General features: G+C 33.3%; 1 protein-coding gene across 1 annotated transcript in view; it reads left to right on the top strand.

The window, feature by feature from the left end:
* The window catches only part of Pio (zona pellucida domain-containing protein piopio), a 149,772-nt gene that overhangs the window by 18,152 nt on the left and 112,128 nt on the right, over positions 1 to 19,492 (top strand). The window contains exon 3 of the mRNA XM_076777205.1: positions 6,814 to 6,874. Within this exon, the coding sequence (XP_076633320.1) occupies positions 6,814 to 6,874 (61 nt within the window). The remainder of the gene's footprint in view (positions 1 to 6,813; positions 6,875 to 19,492) is intronic.

Here is a 19,492-nt window from a genome sequence, read left to right as displayed (position 1 = left end):
GTTATGGCTGTTTGAAAATTGGACCATTTTTATGGAGTTTTTTTCGTTTTGCTGGGTCAAGAATTATCTATTCGGATATTTCTGCGATTTGTACGTATTCTTCACTAAAATACGCGTCGTTTGCTTTTTTAAACATTAAAATCGTCCAATCCGTTCAAAAGTTATGATGTTTTAAAGATTCGCATGAAATTTCGGGGAAGCAAATATGGCCTCACATTATATTTTCAGTAAGGAATTTTTTTCTCGAAAATGAGTAGGATTTCGGGGTTATGTCTCTTCACCAAAAATGATTGCAATTGACCCCCGTAATCAAAAATAATTTTTTCAGTATGATTTGAAATTTTTTAATTTAATTTTTTAATAACTTTGTAACGAAGCATCAATAAAAAAAATTGCTATTCTTAATTTTCGTCTTATTTTGGCCTCTAAAATCTCCCATTAAAATTTTTCCCAAGGGTGGCCGAACACTCTGTATGCATTTTCAAAGATAATCCACTAGATCTGTGTTTCTCAAATTGGGTTCCATGAAATAATTTTGGGGTTCCGCGAGACAAGTTGTGATATAACATTAAAATAAGATTAGCTGCAATATTTTCATAGAAACGCATTAAAATATTAACAAACCACTAAATTGAACTATTAAACAAATTCAGTCAAATCTTCTTGCCAAATTATTGTTTATCTGTCGTTTCAAAGTCGTTTATTCTAAGATCAGCTCACTAGATCCGAAAATTCTAAGAAAGTGACAGGCTGCCAGAAATGCATAGGCGCCTGAACGACGCCATGATCCGTAAAAAATTTCTTAAGGGTTCCACAAGAAAAAGAAATAGCGAGGTACCTTATCATTTTGTCCACCAGTGTAATGTGTACAAGAGCGTTAGATTAATGTTCTTCTTAGACAGACTCGTGTATTGTGTCATTGCTTGCTTCGATTGTTTTCCAATGTTTATCCTTGAAAGATATGTAAACGCGCGTCTACGAACGCAGGCTCGCGCAGTTTATACGCAGTCCGCCCATCGATTAGACTCATCCTTGAGGCAACAGCGGCGCACTTACGCGAAACTGGGTCCGCAGTTTGTACTGCATCCTTGCGATTATGTATAATTGGATCGAACACGATGTACGTGAGTGGAAACATTTCTCCGTGATGTCGATGAAAACGAGGCTTCTGCGTGCACAGCCAGCATAACGACTCGATGATTCCGACCATATATGGCACCGAGAGTTCCATCATCCGAAGGAATCCGTCCAGGACTGACCTTCCACGACGCCGAGACTTTCGAGACGCGAGTTTCCTCCTCCATTTTTTTTTCTTTGTCGTGTTCTTTTAGACCTGGACTCGGCAGGCTTGTGTTTTCCGGAGGATCAGATACTACGTATTAAAATATAGTTTATAAAGTCGTTTAATTCGTTTTATTTTTTTTTTCTTTTTGTTTTTTATGCTCTTTAAGAGTGCAAGGAAAAAGATATCGATGACACTGAAATCTCGTACAACAAAAGAATTAACAACGAAATAAAATTTTTTCCGAGGTTAAACGTATTCCTTAAAACACTGCAACTACTTCTTGAGAATTTTTTTTATCTACCATTATTACTAGAAGACATATTTAAGTCATTTCACTTAGCTGGATCACTGAGTATAATTAAAGACTGTAACTGTTTTCACAAATTCTTTATTTGAATAGAAACATATAAAATACATATGCATTTTATCTCACATGGGGCAAGGATATTTCATCTTTCTTGCCCGCCATTTTTCCTTGTAAACATTAAAAATATTGTGTCTTTAGAGCTGACTCGTTGTGTGAATCAATTTGAATCAAATTGTATGATCCTGTAGTGGAGGTTATAGGATTAGACAATAAAACGACGCATGTACTTTTTAGGTTATGTTTAATATTGCACGAATCGTTGCATACATGATATTGAACGCTATTCAACTACTATACTAAAACAAAAGATGGTGGGCACATTTGCCGACAGGAAAAAAGAAATATTTCCAAACAGATTCTGTATAAACTTACAGTTCTATTCACAAGTTTATAAATACTTTTTTACAGAAAAATGTCATTTTGAGATAAACGAGTTTACAAATTGTAGGTTATGATTTTTATTATATAACAGGAGATTACAATGGGCTTTAAACTAGTGAAAGAGTGGGAATTTTACGTCCAGACTAACGAAATATTATTTTCAAAACTATGAACTATCGATTCAGCGAATAAAGGGAAATTGGATTTTTATATCAATAAAAGTCGGAAGTTGAAAATAAAACATAAATGTTTGGATTTCGGTAGTGTGTATCCTAGCTAAGTGTACCCACAAAATGGCTGCTGACTCGTTAAACCACTTTCATCGGTGCACACTGATGTATTTACATATATACATTTATCGACGCTGACGTCGGTGTTTATTAGACAATTTCTCTAATACTCGCATTTACGTGTCTACGACTCTCGACGCGAAAAACGTATTGCAAGGTCTCGCTTTCCATCGAGATCCGACTTACGTTTCATTCGCCGTGTCTAACACGATTTATAACCAACTTCGAAACAAATTATCTACTTCGTTCGCTTCGACAATAAAAATTCCACCAGTATTTATTATAAATGTACAAGTAGATACAAAGGAATTAGATTTTGTGTAATAGCTATATTATACAATTTTATAACAAAATAAATATTTACAGTTTTTATTTTATTTTATATTTTTAGAAAAATGATTTGTTTATATCTTACAGATATTTTGTTTTATAGTAAAAGATCGTAAATTTTAATATTATCAATTATTTTTACTAAATTTGCCAATTTGTTGTAGAAAATAATGCTAGAAGTTTATTGCAATTTTCGGTGCATTTTTTTAAAAACTTGCCACATTTGTCGAATATTTGAGTTTTCAATTTGATTTTGATAAGTTATGTTTAGCAATTTAGTACACTTTAAAGTGCAAAATAATTTGTTAAGAATATTAATGAATTTATCCCAATTGTTTATGTTAAATGTTTATTAACTTTTAATTAAGTTCGAAAAAAAATACCGCCATGATTTCCTGAATATTAATTTAGGATACATTAAACTTTAATTTAACGCCAATTTCAGCTTCCAAAATTTGCCTGAAATGGAGAGAATCAAAATCAAAATCATTATTAAGTCGTTAAAGTTAATATAATAAACAATGTTTATATTTTATTTTTAAAAAATAAGAAAAAATGTTACATGAATACAAAGTTCTGAATTCTTTTCCAAATACGATATTTCAGGCATTCTCGTTGTACCATTAAAAAACTTTTCGAACAAAAGTTAGTCAATAATCGGTTGACAAGAAATTGCAATACTAAAAATTAGCAAATATTTTTTATTCGATAAAAAATCCAAATCACTTTAATTCCTTTTATTGAAAGTGTATATTTTTCTATAGATTAATGTGTCTTTGTATTCTTTTGAAAAAATTATTAGAGTTCTTAAGTAAAATATTGATCAGTTTAGAAGTTGTGATTTTTATTCAGAATTCCCATATACGTGATACATCACCTATTAAAAATTAGCAAAACATTGTTTATTCGATAAAAAATCCAAATCACTTTAATTCCTTTTATTGAAAACGTATATTTTTCTATAGATTCATGTGTCTTTGTATTCTTTTGAAAAAATTATTAGAGTTCTTAAGTAAAATATTGATCAGTTTAAAAGTTGTGATTTTTATTCAGAATTCCCATATACGTGACACGTCACCTATTAAAAATTAGCAAAACATTGTTTATTCGATAAAAAATCCATATCACTTTAATTCTTTTTATTGAAAACGTATATTTTTCTATAGATTCATGTGTCTTTGTATTCTTTTGAAAAAATTATTAGAGTTCTTAAGTAAAATATTGATCAGTTTAGAAGTTGTGATTTTTATTCAGAATTCCCATATACGTGACACATTACCTATTAAAAATTAGCAAAACATTGTTTATTCGATAAAAAATCCATATCACTTTAATTCCTTTTATTGAAAACGTATATTTTTCTATAGATTCATATGTCTTTGTATTCTTTTGAAAAAATTATTAGAGTCCTTAAGTAAAATATTGATCAGTTTAGAAGTTGTGATTTTTATTCAGAATTCCCATATACGTGAGAGATCGTCTATTAGGAGGTCTAAACCAGTTCAAGGTTGCGTTGATCTGCTCCGGAGACATCGACGCATCGAGAGCTGCAGAAGAAACGAAGCAAACGTAACGCTTGCATCGACTGCAACAAGTTGCAACGGATCGAGTTGAACAATTACACGTTCACCTAGTCCGCGATCGTTGCGGTCACTTAGCACTGTCGTCGTTCGAGTTCACTCGTTTCTACCGATACCTAAATCGGCGTGGATTGGAAAATAAAAGTGTGTCGAGGGAGTAAGAGGTGTCTCGAGTGCCCTTGCTACGTTCCCCGCGATCGCTCGACGCTCGAGAACGTTTACAAAGCCTCTAATCTTCCACAATGTGAATATTTTCCACCTTCACCGATTATCTTCGGTTTCTTTACCACCACGATTACCTTCGTTCCTTCTTTTTCGGTAATCTTTGCATTCTGCGAACAAAGTAGAGCAGCACCCTTAGTCATACTAAATCTATTTGGAATAATTAGTTTCGAAGCGTAGACAGTAGGGTGGACCTTATTTTTCGATTGTCGAATTCTTTTTGGGATATACCCTGAAATTGTGACACTAAATGAAAAAATAACCTATGTAAAGTCTGAAGAAACTCAAGTGCTAAACATACTTTTGGAATAATACTTTTGGAATAATAATTTCTATTTAAATTTGACGCTGTTTTGATGTCTAGGACCACCATTTTACATCCACCATACTGTCTTGTATAATTTTGATTACAGATTCGTAATCGGAGACCTCGAAAATTCTAGAATACTTAGTTCCTGTCGAATTTGACACTTTTTTTTCCTACACGCATCCACCATTTTGTTTTTTATTACTTTTACTTGCGTTTCGTAATCAGCGACCTCGAAAACTTCCGTGTATCGATTTTCATGTTACTTGAGAATAGACGGTAAATCGAGTAGGTACTTGTGAGAAAGATAAAGGATGAGCGTGTCCCTCTGTTGGCGAGCGTGGGAGTTGTCGCCACATTGAAGTAAAGTGCATTTGAATTTTTAATTACTTACAACACGCGAAGTTTAACTTTCATCGAAAAGTGTGCAATATGTATTCATACTTAACCCCGCATGATATGCGTTTTTAATTATGTCCTGGTTTACGTCACATGTATTTTCAATCATGATTTCCTAGCTTCGGAACCTAAGAAACAACGCTAGTAAACGATAACGCCTACAAGAACGGGACGCAATTACATGACGTATGTAACCAGTTGCAACTAATCGTAAAATGGTCTTGCAAACTGGCGTGTTTTACCGGATACGGTAATTAGGAACGATCCAAGATTAGAACATGTTTGCGACGCGCCTTTTCTTTATCCAATCAGCCTTCACTACACGTACAAGCACTCATCTTTAAGTCTTATTTACAGCCTCGCGTGGCGAGGAACATCTCAGGTTTCACTAGCGAAATTAATTACTCGATTTCTTGGTTTTCTATTATTCATCGAATCAGGTGTCGTTGATTACCTTTGAAATTAATTTCTGCGCATATCGAAGGTCTCGGTCGATACGTTAGCAATGATTTGTCTCCTCTCTATGGATGATGCTTTACCTATTAGATGAGATTTTATGATCTTTATCGAAGCCTTCGTTTCAGCCAATAGACTTTAATTGATGAGAAACAGTTCGAATTATGTTTCACGCGATAAAGCGTCTTCGATTGTCCTTAAAATTACGTTCTATCGACATCTTTTCCACGGACCTCTCGCGGCTGGTTTATAATAACACTTAATCGATGAGAAACTGAAACGTGTTTCTACGTGTATTCCACATGATTCATACGCGCTGCCAGCGAGAACGGTGAGAGTCGAACGAATCAACTTTGGTCTGACATTTTCGTAATCGCTTTTCCATCGATGACGCCAGTCTTAATCCGGGAAGAAGTGGTCGTGGAGTTTAGAACTAATAAATCTTAATCGAATCTCTAGTCACTGACATCTTCTTTTATTCAGATTATTATACATATACAGGGTGTTCGGTCATCCCTGGGAAAAATTTTAACGAGAGATTTTAGAGGCTAAAATAAGACGAAAATCAAGAATACCAATTTGTTGATCGAAGCTTCGTTAAAAAGTTATTAACGTTTAATGTTCCGGGTGTAGAACGGCAGTCTGCGAACAGCTGCGCGCGCACGATAGTGGAACTTTAAACGTTAATAACTTTTTAACGAAGCCTTAATCAACAAATTGGTATTCTTGATTTTCGTCTTATTTTGGCCTCTAGAATCTCCCATTAAAATTTTTTCCAGAAGTGGTCGAACACTCTGTATAAATTATATTTTAATCTTGGCATTGTAAAAGATATTTTAGATGGTTAGGAATATTAATAATTGAAACACAAAAAAACTTATAAAAATATGCGTATTGTATTTTCCATCTTGAATGATGATAAATATCCAATTTCTTTGAGTTTAGAATAAGCTAACTTAACTCCACATCTATAACAAAGGAACTAAAATATAACCAACACTTAATTACGATACAATATGTCACGCAATTGTTGGAAGGATAAAAATAATAGTCTAATTGAAGCGTAAAAGAGAATATGTACTTTCGAAACTCTCAATGTCTGCTCGAGTGTCTCACGCTGCCCGTTGTTTTCAGCTTATCTAGGGACAAACGATTCCCTAACCGATCTAACGAACGGCATTATTTTTTGTTTCCAGATCACAATAGCGAGGCACAGCACCACACACGCGGCCCAAATACCCCAGCTAGCGCCTACGTGTGAGTATACAACGGCGCTTTCTAATTGTCAGCCGCGACGATAACTAATTAGCGGGGGGTCAATTAACCGAGAACCTCTGTTCGAGTGTCCCGGGAGTTTGCGACTTGGCTGCGACAAAGCAAATTTTCTCTCCCGTGGAAAACGCTTCCTGCCGGATCAAATACACCAACGATCAGATTAAAAAAAAGAAATAGGTGGACGTTTTCCACGCGATGCGATTTCTAAAGCACAATCAGCCAGCGACGACAATGATGCTACGAACAATAATCAACTTATTAACGAGACTAATTAGCTTGCCAGAGACCGGCCGGTTGATTGATCGAGACGTTCAATTAATTATAGTAGAACTAATTACTTGTGTCATTGGCGAGCTCACGAATGACCGACCAATTAGAGAGACATCTTAATTTGTGTTTTTCACAACTAACCATTTGGATATAATCCTTTGAAGCCAGGAACGATTCCGAGTTTTTTTCTCCGTTTTCTTCGTAAATCACTTCTTATTAGTGTTGGTTATGCAAATGATCTCCATAAGAAAATACAATATTATTTAATAGTAAAGAAAAACACATGACACTTTATTATGAAGACTTCTATTAAGTAAGAAGGAGAACTGAGATTAGGAATTAAATAAATAATTAGAAAGATTTAATAATCTGTATTATCTATTTTTAATTTAATTTTTCTAATAATAACTACACAGCTAATCATTTATTGTACTAACAGTAAATAAATAAAAATAAAAAGATATACAGGGTGTTCGGCCACCCCTGGAAAAAATTAGAATGGGGCATTCTAGAGGTCAAAATAGGACGAAAATCAAGAATACCAATTTGTTGATAGAGGCTTCGTTAAATAATTATTAACATTTACAGTTCCGTCAGTGCTGAATTTTTTTCTCGAAAATGCGCAGGATTTCGGGGGTATGTCTATTCACCAAAAATGATTGTAATTGACCCCCGCAAACGAACATAATTTTTCCAGAACGATTTGAAATTTTTCTTTTTCGTCGAAAAATTTCACACCTTCTCGAATTTTTTTCTAGAAAGTGGGTAGGATTTCGAGGGTATGTGTAATGACCAAAAATGATTGTAATTGACTCCCGCAACCGCAAATAATTTTTCCAGAACGATTTGAAACTTTTCAATTTCGTCGAAAAATTTGGGCACCCCTTGTCGATTTTTCTTAAAAATTGGTTTTTGATTTTTAGTAATTTTGCTTGACGCCCTATAGAAAAGTTGTTTAGTACTTTTTTGTAGGCACCCATGGTCTCTACTTCAGAAAAAAGTTTCATTGAAATATATTCACCATTGTAGGAATTATGGCTGTTTGAAAATTGGACCATTTTTATGGGGTTTTTTTAACATTACGGGGTTAAGGAACAACTTTTTCAATATTTTTATAATTGCTACGTATTTTATACTAAAATACGCGTCGTTTGCCTTTTTGAACATTAAAATCGCCCAATCCGTTCAGAAGTTATGACATTTTAAAGATTCGCATAAAATTTCAGGGAAGCATTTCTGGCCTGAAATTATATTTTCGGTATGGAATTTTTTTCGCGAAAGTGAATAGGATTTCGAGGGTATGTCTATTGACCAAAAATGATTATAATTGATCCCTGCAATCAAAAATAATTTTTCCAGAACGATTTGAAATTTTTTAATTTTGTGGAAAAATTTCACACCTTCTCGAATTTTTGTCTCGAAACTGAGTAGGATTTCGGGGGTATGTCTATTCACCAAAAATGATTGTAATTGACCCCCGCAAACGAACATAATTTTTCCAGAACGATTTGAAATTTTTTAATTTTGTGGAAAAATTTCACACCTTCTCGAATTTTTGTCTCGAAACTGGGTAGGATTTCGGGGGTATGTCTATTCACCAAAAATGATTGTAATTGACCCCCGCAACCGCAAATAATTTTTCCAGAACGATTTGAAATTTTTTTTTTTTGCCGAAAAATTTAGGCACCTACCCCCCTATCGATTTCTCTTAAAAATAAGATTTTAATTTTTAGTAATTTTATTTGACGTCTTACAGAAAAGTTGTCTAATACTTTTTTGTAGGTACCCATAAGCTCTACTTCAGAAAAAAATTTCATTGAAATGTAGTCACCATTGTAGGAGTTATGGCTGTTTGAAAATTGGACCATTTTTATGGGGTTTTTCTCATTTTAGGGGGTCAAGAAACAACTTTTCGTACATTTTTAGAATTTCTACATATTCTACACTAAAATACGCGTCGTTTGCTTTTTTAAACATTAAAATCGTCCAATCCGTTCAGAAGTTATGACGTTTTAAAGATTCACATGAAAATTCGGGCAGATATTTCTGGCCAGAAATTATATTTTCGGTAAACAATTTTTTTCTCGAAAATGCGTAGGATTTCGGGGGTATGTATAATGACCAAAAATGATTATAATTGTCCCCTGTAACTAAGTATAATTTTTTTAGTATGATTTAAAATTTTTTAATTTAATTTTTTAATTGTTAATAACTTTTTAACGAAGCCTCCATCAACAAATTGATATCCTTCATTTTCGTCTTATTTTGACCTCTAAAATCTCCCATTCTAATTTTTCCCAGGGGTGGCCGAACACCCTGTATATAGTGTGAAGTATAAGCAAATCAATTTTATTTTGCATCTCCACAAGAATTTGTGCAAAATAAAATTACTAAATCTCAAATTGAGGAACGTGGAAATAAAGGGAATTTGGGTTAGATTTACTTTTGAAAATATCAGAAGCTCCGTACAAAAGATGTTAGACCAATTTCTCAACCTCTGAAGTATGTTATTAATTCCTTCATATACCATCAATTATTAATTGCTATAAATACAGTTCCTACGTGTTCAATATTAAAAGCAATTATTAAAATGAATACTAAAAGTTCTTCCATCGTTGTGCGTGCGAAAGTTGCGATTCGTAATCACTGTGAAAATTGATGATACTCAAGAATGAGTCATTCGTGAGTACCAAGTTGATCTTTGTTACTTGCACGTATGAGATCATCGGGAAGAGTTTGGATCGTCGTCGTTAGGAAGTACGCACCCTTGGCAGGCAAATCGGTCGATTCGATCGAAGGTTTTGCGTTGCCAGCATTCTAGGAGGATGATCGAAAGAAAGGGAAAAGAATGGTCAAGAGAGGCTTTCCAGACGAACGACGACCTTCCTTGGAAGACATTGCTTAGCTGGAAGGTGAACGCAGCCGTGCGACCTACATTCTCGCACGGCTGACGAGAGGGAAAGAGAGGAGCAGATCGGAAGAGGAGACGAAACGAGATGACGATTATAAACGAGAGACGAGCACACGATTTCCTCCTCGACATCGATACGAATTGAAAGTCCCCCCCTCCTCCTTCTGTAACCAACGACCGAACACTTTCAGCCTTTTACCTTTTACCAGCGAATTCCGACGGAATTTCACCGTCTCGCCAAGTAATCTTTCGAAATGACAATTTCCCGCTTAAAAACGGCCGAATTTTCTATCGCTTCTTAACCTGAAATATTGGTGACACATCATTTTGTTTACCTCAAAGATATGTAAGTCCACATCATTGTATATCGCAAATATGACATGGAAATGGGTAGAGCATAAAATAAAAATTGAGAAATTGTTTACTTTAATTTTGTTTAACTTCGAATTAAATACGGTTGAAATTGCAAACGTAAAGTTGAAAGTCAATTTTATGTATTTTGGGTAAAAGAAAGCTGGCAAAAATATTAGTTAATATTTCTTTTCACGACTATAATACAGTTGTACAAACTGTCAAACAAATACCCGAAGTGTTTATTACAGTAATTTCATATGCAACGAGAATTAGTTGAATAATAAAAAAAACTGAAAAGAAACTACAAACGAAAAGAGAAAAATAATATTAAATTTACACAAGATGCGTAAGTCTTGTAGAGAAATAGTAAAAATTGTTATTAAAAGACGTTTCATTATTAGAAGTGTCGTAAAACAATTTCAAAATCAATCAGATTTCGACTGTATGCGTTAAAGTGGTCGTCCTCTAAAGTTATCGTTCTTTAGCCTTGTTCTCACGACTTAAGCCCAGTGACGAAGCTAGAGATTATATCACCCGGGGCGGTCTTTGGGTATGCCCCCTCTTCCATGCTCATAAAGCATTCTTGAACAAAAAGATAAAACAATGTATAAGAAAAGACACAAAATAAAAATATCATGCTTATTTTAAAAGAAGATTAACTACAATTTTTACAATATTATTTTCCTTGCTTTTCGTTTAGTAAAAACTTTAAAGCATTTCCAGTTTAGTATTTTAATTAGTGATCTAGTTGAAAATAAATAAAACATATTTTTCATTAAAGTAAACCAATAGTGCTGTCCCCTTTGTTTCTTTCTAGCTACGCTACTGGTTAAGTCTAATGCATATTTGTAGCCATCATAGTTGCTCTAAAAAGATCAAGTAAGATACAGAATGTAATAATTGGAATCGCTCTAGGGTATCGAGTAATGAATTTATGTAACGGTTCTAAGGATTATACAGCCTCGAAGAGTCGATTAATGAGTCGGACGACTTGTTACCGCCACAACAGCCGAATCGAAAGTGCCCCGGCTTGCTCGACTCTTACTTTTTATCGTTCGTGCTAGCCAGTGTTCCGCCCTGAAAACTACGCAGCGATTATTAATTTGTCACTTCGAATGGACCAGCTAGCGATAAAATGCGTCTCAGTTTTGTTGAAACGAAAGTGCGGGTTTCCGCGTCGGGTAGCATCGAGGGTACAGAAGCAACTCGTCGTGAAATATCTGGAATACCTTGACTTTTACGGAGGAGCATGAAAAAAGTGAAGAGCTATTTCTGGAGTCGCGGTCGAATGCTTTGCGTACAAATGTATATTATTATTCCCGTCGTTTTCTGAACGAAGAACCGAGACAAATAAAAAACTAAACGTGCATAATGCGCTTGGAAATATACACAATCAGCGTGTATACAGGGTGTTCAGTTACCACTGGGAAACATTTCCATAGAGGATTCTAGAGGCTAAAATAAGATGGAAATCAAGAATACCAATTTGTTGATGGAGGCTTCGTTAAAAAGTTATTAACAATTAAATTCAAAAATTTCAAATCGTTCTGGAAAAATTATTTTCGGTTGCGGGGGTCAATTACAATCATTATTGGTGAATAGACATACTTCTGAAATCCTACCCACTTTCAAGAAAAAAATTCGAGTAAGTGCTGAAAGTTTTGGGTGAAAAAAAAAGACTTTCGAATCGTCGTGGAAAATTTATTTTTAGTTGCAGGGGTCAATTTCAAGTATTTTTGGTCAACAGATATACCCCCGAAATCCTACTCATTTTCGAGAAAAAAATTCCTTACCGAAAATATAATTTCTGGCCAGAAATGTCTGCCCGAATTTCCATGCGAATCTTTAAAACGTCATAACTTCTGAACAGATTGGACGATTTTAATGTTTAAAAAAGCAAACTATGCGTATTTTGGCGGAGAATATATGTACAAATCGCAAAAATATTCGAAAAGTTCGTCCTTGACCTCGCAAAATGAGAAAAACCCCATAAAAATGGTCCAATTTTCAAACAGCCATAAATCCTACGATAGTGAATATATTTCAATGAAACTTTTCTGAAGTAGAGCTCATGGGTACCTACAAAAAAGTATTAGACAACTTTTCTGTAGGGTGACAAGCAAAATTACTAAAAATGAAAAAGTAATTTTTAAGAAAAATCGACAAGGGGTAGGTGCCCAAATTTTTCGACGAAAAAAAAAATTATTATCGGTTGCGGGGGTCAATTACAATCATTTTTGGTGAATAGACATACCCCCCAAATCCTACCCACTTTCGAGAAAAAAATTCGAGAATGTGTGAAATTTTTCGATGGAAAAAAGAAATTTCAAATCGTTTTGGAAAAATTATTTTCGATTGCGGGTGTCAATTACAATCATTTTTGGTGAATAGACATACCCCCGAAATCTTGCGCATTTTCGAGAAAAAAATTCAGTACGGTCGGAACTTTAAACGTTAATAACTGTTTAACAAAGCCTTCATCAACAAATTGGTATTCTTGATTTTCGTCTTATTTTAGCCTCTAGAATCCCCTATTAAAATTTTTCCCAGGGGTAGCTGAACATCCTGTATACTAACTGTGTGGAACTTAAAATCAAAGATAATATAACAAGTACTAAATAAGAGTTAATTTTCGAAGGATGTACACTACTGTGCATAAATATTTCAGCATTCAATGCGATTTGATTAAAAGATCAATATCTTTATCATATTGCAATATTTCTACTTATAATTAACTTGAACGAATGATATTATGGCGTAGGATTTATTGTATGCTAAAAAACCGTAGATAAATATCTATTTTAGTGACTTTGTCCTAAATCTGTTTATTTTTGTGTGTATTTTTTTCAAACAAATCTATTGTAGCGGAAGTTATAGGAATAGACAATAAAAAAACGACGCATGTACTTTGAGGTTATGTTTAATATGGCATGAATCGTTGCATACGTGGTACTAGTCTTCAACTATTATACTCGAACAAAAGACGGTGTGCACGTTTACCAACATGGGAATGGGAAACATTTCCAACAGCTATATTTTGTATGTGAAAAATCCAGAAAACATAAACAAATTTAAAGCAAAGCCACTACAGTAAATATTTACTAAACTTTATAATAAATAATTGAAAATTATTAAATATATCATCTGTGTGTTCGTCTCATCGGGTAAAATAACAGTATTTTCACTACTCGAGGTTGTTTAACAATAAATTTTCTCAAAGTATCTTCCTGAATTTCTTTCCAGGCGTCTTATTAGTAATTTCGCAGCTGTTTTTCAAATTTTTGACACTTTGCATTTACTTTACGGTCCATTTTATCCCATAAACTGTTAGTCTGTTCATTTTTCGTACGGCGGAGGCGAAATTCGACACCAACAGAATTTATACACAACGATATCCTTGAGCCTCCGAGTCGCCATTATCTTTTGTCGACGGTTGAATTCGACAATCGAAGAAACGGTCAGTGTGGAAGCTGACACCCCAGCTCGTATCGTTTTTTAAGTATCGTCTTTCACGTTGCACTGGCTTTGGGATTCCCCCATTTGGGAGGGACAGAAATGTTCAACTTATAAATCACGTCTGGGATTCATTTTAACACTAGGTTTACGGTACGCGTCAATTTGACGCATTCAAATTCTAAACTTAGCGTTATAGGACTCATAAATATTATTTGTTAGCAATTTATGTTGAATTGAATTGATGTAATGATATGGCTGTGTACTCTAATTAAAAGAAAAAACTGCATTTTAATGCAACCGTCAACGTAGCGAATTATAATAAAAATATGCGCAACGAGTGTCCGTAAACCTAGTATTAAGAATCATTACTGAAACTCTTAAAATAATAAAATATTAAATATTATAATAATATTCTGAAAAGAAAAACAAATAATAGCGGTATATTATAATTTTCCAAACATACGAATACCGAGACAGAATTATTTGAAACACTTGTTAATTAAAATATTAAATATTTTATTGTCTTATTAATACTAAAATATTAAAATATCGGTTCTACATTACATTCAGAATAAAAGTTCTTCGAAGAATCAAAACCAATATCATAACTGTTTTCAACCCCTGAATCTAAAGTGAAGTGCAAAATTCGTTTTGTTAGAAAACGTTTAAAATAAAGTCCGACGAGGCGGCTTCCTTTCGAGATCGTTTGCGTTCTCCAAATTCTTCAGGAGTCGAAAAAAGCGAATCTTGCGATGATTTCGTACGAAATGACTGCTGTCCGCGTCATTGTTCATCCCGACAGCGGTTCGTTTGCTCTCAAAGAGAAACCGCGCCTCGAAAGAAAGTGGTTTTTTACTCTGTTTAAGCAGCTTCACATGCGAACGAGTTTCATTCTCTTTTCAAACAACCGCCGTTTGTGAACCATTATTCTCTCCGTAAATCAGTGCCATCTCCGCGTTTATAAATGCTTCTACAAGCACCGGACGTTATGGTAAATATTTGTCGTTGACGGGGTTTTTATCCCTATGTCAATTATTAAATACTCAACGGTCAACAACCAAGGTACCTGAGTACCCAAGGCGCATTCTTCGAAAAAGTCAAATATAAAATAATGATTTTGCTTCTTTCCTGGCCCAAAAATTTTATCGAAAGAATACTGAATGACTAATAAAAAATACATTTTAATTTTTCTGCGTTATTTCGGTTCCACACAAATGTTATAATATTTTCGTATGTGTTGAAAAATAATGAAGTTGTTACATTCTTAGCTACTATGTACACAAATGTTATCGTTTTTAAACTGTTAGATAAACTAGAAATTAATAAACTTTCTGATGTTATAATAAACTAAATGTCAGGTCGATACATACGCGTAAACAAATTAACAGATAACTGATGTTGCTGTTTACTTAATATGGTTATAATATTCTGAAAAGAAAAACAAATAACGACCATATGTTATAGTTTTCCAAACATAAAAATACCGAGACAGAATTATTTGAAACACTTATTAACAAAAATAAATCAACATTTATGTTCAAATAACTTTCGAGAATACAAAAGTCTGAAATATTGTCTCTTATTTTCACGTAAAATATATTTTTTGTTATTTTGATTCAAATCCATTTAAACTGTTATTTTTAATAATTCCAATATTACTTTTGTCGAACGTTATGTAAAAACGTAAAAAAGTTGTTCGAGTCAAAAGAACTGTTGATTTACTCAATTAATGAACGCGAACGCACAGTGATTTCCTTCTACGCGGCCGTACGTTCACTTTTCATTCGCCTGTGTCGTTTCTTGAAGGTAAACATCAAGGCCGTCTCTGTTCGCACGCGTTCAATGCAAATGGAACTTAAACTTAAAAACAGTAGAAAAGGATGCGGATATCGATTATTCGATCCAGAGTGCACTATACATATTTAGCAGGATTTTAATAACCGATGCAAATTATTTAAGGCATTAAGACCACCTTGATGGATTGCAAACATACAGCTTTTTTACAAAGGGTATAGCCGAATAAGGGGGTCAAATGTGCCCTCAAACCGAATTGAACGAACGATGGGTCATTCGATAGCTTATCCAAAAAAAACCATGAATGCAAATTTTTAACTTGAAATCTCGACCGTGGGGGTAGTAATGGGGTGAAAACGAAAATCATGTTTTTGAACAATTTCTCTTAACCTATTGTGTAAAAAAATATAAAAAAATTCAGAGACACTTCGGGTACTGGGACACATATTTTGGGAGATTTTCAGATTTTTTGATTGAAGAACCAGGTAGTAAAAAATAAAAAACCGCAAAGCTTGGATGAGCTATCGAATGACCCATCGTCCGTTCAATTCGGTTTGAGGGCACATTTGATCCCCTTATTTAGCTATACCCTTTATTTCGAAACAACGAACATACTTTTCTTGATGAAAATTTGTTAATAAAAATAAAGATTATACATACGTGAATCATGTATTCAGGAAAATGCAATGTACTAATTAAGGGATGATATAAAATTTATTTTTTTTTTTGTTATAACTTATCAAAATACAAATGTTTCTAATTTAGAAACTGGTCGGTATTTAACAGTATGTTCAATTATACTTAAGGGACAATAATGAAAAACGAAGGAAAAAATACAGAAATTATAGTGAAAAAGTAAGCATGTTTTTTTTGTAAACAACAAGTGAAGTTAAAATTACAAATGAATATATTTACAATAATATTAGTATGAGGTAAAGTCTTGAATAATCAAAATTTTATTTGGAAATTAAAAATAGTGTCTACGACCTTTAATAATAAAATACATATTCATACCATAAATATAACAGCACATATACTAATTTTCGTTTTACAAGCAACTCCTTCTTTCTATATATCGTAATGAGAGTAATTCATTAAAGTTAATTGTAGTAAAAGTAAAGTCTAATAATTCACAGATGTGGGAATTATTTCTACATGAATACAAGGGAGAAATTGTAAGTTAATCTGATAAACGAAAGTAATATACAGTGATATCGTGTGAATTCATATTTTATATAGAGAAATCGTTGATCTTGTGGTTTAGTTTATTGAATAAATAATGGCTGCTAAGAGGGAGGCAAATGAATAAAAATTACGATAATTATATATATAACTTGATACTTACTTTTGTATTTCATTGATTGTTTATTTTAATACTCTATTAGAAAAAAAAATATAGGATTTAATTTAAAAAAAATTATCGGAGTCCTCGAAATCTCTTATAAAATCGAAACTAAGATAAAATTCTTTCTGTAGTTAATTGTGTCTTTTAAAAAACTGCAACTTCATTTGAAAAATTTTGTTTTCTACCGTAATTAATAAAAGATATATTTAAGCTATCTCATTTGACTGAACTACCCTGTATACAGGGTGTTCGGCCACCCCAGGGAAAAATTTTAATGCGAGATTCTAGAGGACAAAATAAGACAAAAATGAAGAATACCAATTTGTTGATGAAGGCTTCGTCAAAAAGTTATTAACGTTTAAAGTTCCGCTCGTACTGAATTTTTTTCTCGAAAATGCTCAGGATTTCGGGGGTATGTCAATTCACCAAAAACGATTGTAATTGACCCCCACAATCGAAAATAATTTTTCCAGAACGATTTGAAATTTTTAAATTTTGTCGAAAATTTTTGTACATTCTCGAATATTTTTCTAGGAAATGAGTAGGATTTCGGGGATATGAATCTTCACCAAAAATGATTGTAATTGACCCCCATAGCCAAAAATATTTTTTTTATAATGATTTGAAATTTTTCTTTTTCGTCGAAAAATTTAGGCACCTACCCCCCGTCGATTTTTCTTAAAAATTAGTTTTTCATTTTTAGTAATTTTGCTTGACGCCCTACAGAAAAGTTGTCTAATACTTTTTTGTAGGTACCTATAAGCTCTACTTCAGAAAAAAGTTTCATTGAAATATATTCACTATTGTAGGAGTTATGGCTGTTTGAAAATTGAACCATTTTTATGGGGGTTTTCTCATTTTAGGGGGTCAAGAAACAACTTTTCGTATATTTTTAGAATTTCTACATATTCTACACTAAAATACGCGTCGTTTGCTTTTTTAAACATTAAAATCGTCCAATCCGTTCAGAAGTTATGACGTTTTAAAGATTCGCATGAAAATTCGGGCAGACATTCTGGCCAGAAATTATATTTTCGGTAAACAATTTTTTTCTTCAAATGCGTAGGATTTCGGGGGTATGTATAATGACCAAAAATGATTATAATTGCCCCCTGTAACTAAGTATAATTTTTTTAGTATGATTTAAAATTTTTTAATTTCGTCTAAAAATTTCAGTATCTACTCGAATTTTTTTCTAGAATATGGGTAGGATTTCGGTTGTATGTCTATCGACCAAAAATGATTGCAATTGACCCCCACAACCGAAAATAATTTTTTTAGGACGATTTGAAAATTTTTTTCGCCGTAAAATTTTAGCACCTACCTACTTATCGATTTTTCTTAAAAATTCGTTTTTGAGTTTTAATGATTTTGTTTGACGCCCTACAGAAAAGTTGTCTAATACTTTTCTGTAGGTACCCATGAGCTCTACTTCAGAAAAAAGTTTCATTAAAATATATTCACTATTGTAGGAGTTATAGCTGTTTGAAAATTGAACCATTTTTATGGAGTTTTTTTCGTTTTGCGGGGTCAAGAATCATCTATTCGGATATTTCTGCGATTTGTACGTATTCTCCACTAAAATACGCGTAGTTTGCTTTTTTAAACATTAAAATTGTCCAATCCGTTCAGAAGTTATGACGTTTTACAGATTCACATGAAATTTCGGGGAAGCAAATATGGCCTCAAATTAGATTTTCGGTAAGGAATTTTTTTCCCGAAAGTGCGTAGGATTTCGGGAGTATTCTATTCATAAAAAATGATTGTAATTGACCCCGGCATCCAAAAATAATTCTTGCAGAATGATTTGAAATTTTTTAATAAGTTTTTAACGAAGCCTCAATCGAGAAATTGATATTCTTGATTTTCGTCTTATTTGGACCTTTAGAATCTCCCATTAAAATTTTTCCCAGAGATAATATATACAGATTATTCATCTAGGAGGTTTTGGGCCAAATTGGTCATACTAAGTATTGTTTCATTTTAATTTGTGTCTTTAAGATAGATCTTATGAACAAACTGGTATGGTTAAGTATAAAATGAAAATCGTATGAACTTATTGACCTACCCAGTATAAATGATTATATTAACAATGCTAGAAAGTTCGAAAAATGAGAACTGGAGAGGTTATTAGTCAATGTAGAACGAGTAATTAGACGCATGACTATCGTACAACGATTATGAGTTACGGGGATCACGATAAATCGATTAATATTTCATCCATTAGCCTACTTATTAGATCATACGTATGATTAGACAGATCGGCTATCAAGATCCTCTGGACTCGATCGAGAATGATGCCACGACCTGCTTCATGGGGGGAAAGAAATCAATTAATTATTCGTTCTCGTCATTACGTGTTGGTTAATCGAACACGTGACTTCTAATTTATTTTACATCGACGCTACATAAACACGTTATCGATACGCGAGGCCGTATTATTTTTCAATCACGTCATTGAGATTCCAGG

This window comes from Colletes latitarsis, chromosome 11 (genome assembly GCF_051014445.1).
Source record: "Colletes latitarsis isolate SP2378_abdomen chromosome 11, iyColLati1, whole genome shotgun sequence".
Classification (NCBI taxonomy): Eukaryota; Metazoa; Arthropoda; class Insecta; order Hymenoptera; family Colletidae; genus Colletes; species Colletes latitarsis.
This window is presented reverse-complemented; position numbering and strand designations above follow the sequence as displayed.